Consider the following 6,806-nt stretch of genomic DNA (forward strand, 5'->3'; position numbering starts at 1 on the left):
GGCAGTTGTACAATACTGGTTATGGAATAATTATTTTCTTAAACAATATTCTCTCGCTTTAAAATTAAGACTGATGCTTGCTAGTTTCCATACAGCAATGAGTCACTGGGTTAAATCTGTAGGCAAATAGGAGGGAGAGAAATGCTGGCATTTCTCCAAGTCCAGCAACAGTGGCTTCCACTCTGCTCCAACGGGACACCCTCCTCCACTATCCCTGGCCCCACTTAATTCATCGACCCTAAATCAGAGCACAGAGAGCATCCATGACAGATGATGACAGTCATACTGCAACCAGAATGGCCAGGCAAGTCATCTGGAACTCACGGGGGGCCAAGGAACAGCCCAGATCTTTCAAAAGATCTTATGTACCTATTTTTTAAAAGATTTATTCACCAGGTGAGCTCAACATTTCCTTTGAGTCAAGCAGATTATCTATAGCAAATTTGTCCTTGGGAGTCATCAATGTGATCAGAACTTACCTTTAAGTGATTTGCCATTAAAAGATAACCATATCAGCCAAAGGTAACTAAGCTACATCCTTGAAAAACAGTATCAAATGCAGACCCCATGCCTGAAGCACTCTTATTTCAGGAAAATAAAGTAAGCAGAAGTTTAAAAATAATAATGACTAACAAGAAAACACCATCTTGACTCCCAGCACTACCGGCAGAGAAAAAAGTTAAAAGGTGAAGGCACTGGGCTCCAGAGCATGCAGTCCGAAGAAAAGAAGGAAGAAATGAATACTAACCTCTAGTTCTCTAACAGAACTGGCCAGAACCATAGGACCAAACCCAGTCTTGCGTCCCCAACAGATGACACCCATGTGTACAGTGCTGAGTGGATGCTGTGCAGCAGGAACTGAGACATATGGGGAGCCCGAGCACCCGCACGTCTCCCAACAGATGGCTGAGCTTTCCCCAGAGATATGGAGATATTGTAAACGGGTTCTGTGTACACACAGGTTTTATTGAAGGGAAGTTAATGTTTTTAAAAATTTGTTATCTTGTACAGAATGAAGTCAAACCCCTTAGAGCGAAGCAGAAGTATCCAAGACACGAATAAGTTTCGTATTTTCATTATTGTAAAACAGTGTGCTGGGAGAGCATCAAAAGCTTGAACTGGGTCTGAGCTCTAGTAAAATAAAATAATGTCACAGACCTCAGAGGGATGCAGTGGTTCTCAACCTTCTGGCCCTTTAAATACAGTTCCTCATGTTGTGACCCAACCATAAAATTATTTTCGTTGCTACTTCATAACTGTAATGTTGCTACTGTTATGAATGGTAATGTAAATATCTGATATGCAGGATGGTCTTAGGCGACCCCTGTGAAAGGGTCGTTCGACTGCCAAAGGGGTCGCGACCCACAGGTTGAGAACCGCTGGATTAGAGGGTAAATCAGCAACTTGAAGGCTGTGGGTAAATGGGATACTTATACACCCCCAGAGGGGGACAGAAATGTGTCACGTGGTACCCAAAGCCACAGTCTAAAAAACGACCTCTAGAACATCCATTCCACTTAAAACACAGGTACTACAGAATATAACAAAAATAGGATTTTTTTACAATAATCAAAAAATTTCAAGCATGCCATGAATGGCCAGTTTTGGACTCACTCTTAGATTAGAAATACTTTAATGAAAACACCTAGAAATAGGAAGGTATATAAAATTGACATTAGGGCTATCATAACTTTGAAAGGGAGGGAGAGAATAATTCTTCCGTTAGAGGAGACCGAGATTAGAGATTTTTTAATGACTCGCCACACGGCTCTTAACATGAATCCAGGTCAACACTCTCTCCCAAACTACATTGTCTTTCTAAAGAAAAAAGGATTTATTCTATTGAGACCATGGAGCTCAGGGGTTAAATCTCCCATACTAACTAAAAATAAGGAAGATCGCCCACATATGCTTTTGAAATCAAAGTTACTCTCCTGGTAATCAGCGGAAAAGGAAAACCTTTCATTTTCTAGTAATCCCTCAGAGATACGTCATTTTAAAACAAGACTAAAACATAGATCGTTCCTTTTATTTCCTAAGCCCAACACAGATTAATTTGTTTGGTCTTTTAAAAATGTGTTCAAAAATTCCCTCAGGACATTTTTTAGCACTTGGTTTCATATGACCTGGCTGGGTGGACAAAATGCTGATCCACTGAACACAAAATAGTGCACAGTTCTTGCAGTGGAAGAATTACGGCCTTCCTATCTTCTCAACCTAGAATGACTAACGGAGGTTTCAGCAAGTGGCCCTGACAGTGGGAAAAAGAAGGGGAATTTCAAGCAGGCCTATTCACTCAAGGAAGCCAGAATATGATCAGCAGTGTATCACATTCGTTAGCTGCTAAGCAATCTAAGAGATACTGAAAGTAGAAAGAAAGCCAATTTCTAAATGATTAATATGCATCAAATGAATCTATGAATGTATAAATTTTACAGACAGTGTAGGAATGCATTTAATTTTACGTAAGAGAAGTCTAAACAAATAAGGCTGCTAGGGACAGACTCTTACTATTCAATTACAATATCTGCAGTTGAAGACTTTGAGAGCAGCAGCTAAGAGTTTTTAAGTAGTTACCCATGGGTAGTTTTGAGTATGTACAGGGCTGATTAAATTTAAAACACACACACACACACACACACACACACACACACACACACTCTAATTGGTATTACATAATCTTAAACTTCAGATTGAAGAAAATTGTGTCCTACAGTGACACCTACTGGTAATGGGCGTTGGAATAGCATGATACTGTTAGATAAAATAAACAGATGTTACACCCCTATAGCATGTTAGAAGCTATAGGGAAAGACTGAATGATACTCATAAGGGAAAAGCTAGACAAACAAAAACATCACACATACCAGTGTTGGTGTACTACAAAATACTAAGCCCAAAAGGACATGATTCTTCTTAACCAAAGATTTTCAAATCAATAAATCTGAAGGAGGTTCCCTCTGGCCCAAACTGGCCATACAAGTCCAATTAACTTAAGTCTCTTTTATATTATAGACAGCAAAACTGAAACAGGTAAGATTGAGCTCCACAGGAAACTAGACATTTTAGCAGTTTTCAATTTAAAATGAGTAAAATGAAAAAAAGGCACTTGCTTTAAAAATCTAAGTGTTATATAAATCCCCAGAGTTTCAGTTTCCAAACACAACTTTTCAACATGACCACCAAGATAAACAGAAGGCCAGATCATCACCTTTTCCCTAAAACACATGTTTCAAAAGACTGGGTCCTTTTCACCACACATTTTTATACAAAAATTAAGCAACAACAATGTTGAATGTGACCAATGTCATCATCAGTTTCAGATTCAATGCAAAACACTTAAAAAATAACTGACTATTCAAGCCCCTGGACGTCTCAAACAAAGATTTTTCAAATGTACTGTTTCAAACATAATTTTAGTCACAGGAAACTTAATTGGTGAAACAAAGCATACTTTTCCTAAGTAACTATTCATAGTGTACCATAGAGAGCTCCCGAAGGAAGCTTAAAAAAAGAATCTACCTCAATTCCAAGACTTTCATAAAATCTTACAAATTATATAACCTAAAATTCAAGCAAGTGGTATAATAAATGAATAACAAAAAAACCTGAGTTCTGGTCTTAGATGTCCGTTAGCTAGTTGGGCTTCCAAAAATTACACGCCTTTAATGAACTAACTAACCTTTCTGGGCATTAATTTCTTCATCTCTTAGAAGAGGGAACTGAACGGGCCTCAGTAATGCCACTGCTAAAGTGATTTTCCCAGCAGGTGGGAATGGTTTGGGCATCAATGTCTATACTTCTATGACCCAAAACACAGAGCAACAAAAGAGAAGTTGTCTATCTTTTGGGTAAATCCTGCTAGAAGAAAACAGTATAAATAAAATCACACTGTCACACTGCAGTGTAACTGTTTACAACTGAGAGAACCCTCATTTCCATCTCCAGTGCCTTCTACCTGGCACACAGTCAGAACTCAGTATTTACTGAGAGAAAAAAAAAAAATGTCTGCAGAAAAAGAATATTCATTATATCACATGGAAGACTCCAATACCAACTCTTGAAATGCTTTGAGGGTTTTGTTTGTGTGCTAGATTTTTTTTGTTTTTTCATAATACTGGTACTTTGTTTTAATATATTTGCTTTTACATACTTTGTTTCATGACAATTACGGAATCAATGTGTAAAATACTTAAAAGGCTGTAAATCTTCAATATGGACAGAGGTTGCCCTAAAATGCCTAAATATGAAAGTCAGAATAAATTCATTTAGGTCATAACATTTCCTAAATGTATTACCTACCTGTTAAAACTGGTTCAGTCATTGGTTCAGTTCAGTGGGGGTGGGAACATAACACATTTCCCAATACTAATTCTTACCAATAGCAGGTCATATAACGTGACTTGCTCAGGTGCAATCAGCCCTCTTTACTCACCATCGAAAAGGATAAAAAAAAAAAAAAAAAAAAAAGGAACAAAGATGGGCTTCCCTGGTAAACAGCTATTGAAAACAATTAACATCTAAGTCTTGTTCACCAGCTTTTTCTGTTGGTTCTTAGGTGGCACAATGTCTCTTCTCATTTAGAAACTTTAAGAAGAGTAGCCTGAGCCAGCTCATCCACTCTTCAGCATGTTTAAGTCACTGGTTGGCATTTAAGGACAAGGGACAAAAGGACACAAACTTCTTCGTATGTCAAAGGTGAATTAATGTGATCACTTTGAACCTCGAGCTGTCTTTTTCCATTGACAATACAAATACTAGTTCTCAGAATGTAAGTTTGTGCAATGACTTTCACTGCACCGTGTAAATCCATTCATTCACTGATCAAATATTTATTGAGCACCTACCTATTAAGGGCCAGGACCATGGTAGGAGTTGTGAAGAGACATGAACAAGAGGACGCAATTGAGACAGGAAGACAATACACATGGAAATAAATAAGATAATTTCAGATAGTGATAAGCGCTATACACAAATAGTTCTTTGAAGTGGGGACATGGTTATCTGATTTACTTTCTTAATAAATATGAATATATTACATGTATACCTCAGGAAACAGTCTAAGTCATTTCGAAATGATCGTTTCCAAAAAGAAAGTTCACAGCTCACATTCAATACACGTGTGCAGTGTAGTTTCAATATCCTATGAGTCAAAGGAAGTATAAAAGAAACAGAGAACCACTGAAATATGAGATGAAACTGATTTAAAACATCTGTTCCCCCCCTTTGGTAGGTAAGCACAGAAGGGAGAAAGGTGAATATTCAATCGATTTTTTGTAAGACAATGGGAAATAATTGAGAAGCTCGCCCAGGATTCCATGGTATATTCTGTAACCCTTCAAAAGCATGTTAAGAAAGCTACATTAAGGCAAAAATATTTAAAATAATTTCCAAGAACATTCAAATTACTCCCCCAAACACACTCCACACCCCCAATAGAGCGTCCTCTGAGTTGCTCTTAAAAGCGGCTGATTTGGCAGTCACTTACTCTCTCTGACTTTGGCTCGCTTCCAAACTCCCCAAAATATGCAAGGCAAAGGCGAATTGTTTCTCTTACTCCCATCCTCAGTCCCGAGGAAAGCCAAGGAAGTCGATCAATAACCTCCATGTCGGCTGCACCCTGCATATGAGGGATCAGCCCACAGGCGCTCCCGGGCAAGACCCACCCGAGGTCGCGGACCCTGCTTCCCCGACCCCTCCAGCCCGCCCACCAAGCGCGGCCTCCGCTCGCGCCAACCAGGAGCGACTCGGATATGGGGGAGACGCATGGTGGGTCCCGGAGAGATGGGACCGCACCGCCGCCGCCCGGATCGCACCCCCAGGGCCGGCCCCAGCCCCCAGCCCCGAGCGCCTCTGACCTCTCCGGGCCCCTGGGCTGCTGCTGCTGCCGCCGCCGCCGCTGCTGCTGGAGCCACTAGTGCTGCTGCTACTGTTGCCGCCGCCGCCCTTGGCATTCTTGCGCGGAGCCATCGCGCGCACCGCTGGAGCAGGCGAGGGGTGTGGGACTCCCTCGGTGCGTAGGGCAACCTGGGGGCGCGAGGGCCGCTGCTGGCAGGGGGAGCGGCAGCGAGGACGGGCCGCGGCTCCTGTAGCAGCCCTGGTGCCTCAGCACCTCCCGCCGCACCTACAAGGGCTTTCGACCTCGTGCGGGGTGCGCGCGCCCGGGCCTCTCCAGCGGCGAACCTCCGACTCCCTCCAGAGGCTAAAGCGCGGCTCACCGGCCCGCTCGGCCACGCCCCTTCCCGGCCTAGCTCCGCCTCCTCCTGCACAGGGGCGGAGCGGAGGATGAGTGACGGGATATCGGACCTATCACAAGAGCTTCCATGAAGGGGGTGGAACGCTGCTGCTCTTCCCCGCCCCTGCAGACTTGGGGCTGTTCTGGCACCACGCAGCCGCCTGTGAGCGCGAGCCGCCTGCGACTTTGCAATCTGTCCCGATCCTTTGGAACGTGGCAAACGTGGAAACCGAGAGGGCTCTCGCGAGTGTTGGAGGACCCCGCACGATCGGGATGGGGCGTGGTGCGGGGGCGGAGCCGACGGACCCGTGTGCAGCGTTGGCCCGAGCGCGCAGCCTCTTGGCCCTTTGACTGGGAATTTTGTCCATGTCCCACTTCCTTATACGCACAAATACCAAGGAATGCAGCCCTGCTTCTTGCGAGAGAGATGTGTTTCTTGTCGGTATTAATATTAATACATTTCTGAGATGGTGATATTAATAGTTCAATGCTTAAGCCATACATGTAGTTGATCGGTTCCGTTTTAAGGCAAGACTTCATTTTGTTTATACTATCGATATTTTCGGAAATT

The 6,806-nt window shown here is 42.8% G+C and overlaps 1 protein-coding gene across 12 annotated transcripts in view; it reads right to left on the reverse strand.

Annotated features, from left to right (window-relative positions):
- The window catches only part of ASPH (aspartate beta-hydroxylase), a 179,666-nt gene extending 173,421 nt beyond the window's left edge, over positions 1-6,245 (reverse strand). For 3 of the 12 annotated variants that reach the window (XR_004972490.1, XR_004972491.1, XM_036338335.1), the window contains exon 1: positions 5,859-6,219. Coding sequence is in view for 10 of the 12 variants with exons in the window: in XM_036338335.1 (XP_036194228.1) it covers positions 5,859-5,970 (112 nt within the window). In the remaining 2 variants the exon portion in view is untranslated. Of the gene's footprint in view, positions 1-5,858 lie in introns of all 12 variants that reach the window. The other 9 variants (XM_036338339.1, XM_036338337.1, XM_036338340.1 and 6 more) reach the window with 6 other exon arrangements.
- Positions 6,246-6,806: the final 561 nt, after the last annotated feature.

Source organism: Myotis myotis, unplaced genomic scaffold (assembly GCF_014108235.1).
Source record: "Myotis myotis isolate mMyoMyo1 unplaced genomic scaffold, mMyoMyo1.p scaffold_m19_p_16, whole genome shotgun sequence".
Taxonomy (NCBI): domain Eukaryota; kingdom Metazoa; phylum Chordata; class Mammalia; order Chiroptera; family Vespertilionidae; genus Myotis; species Myotis myotis.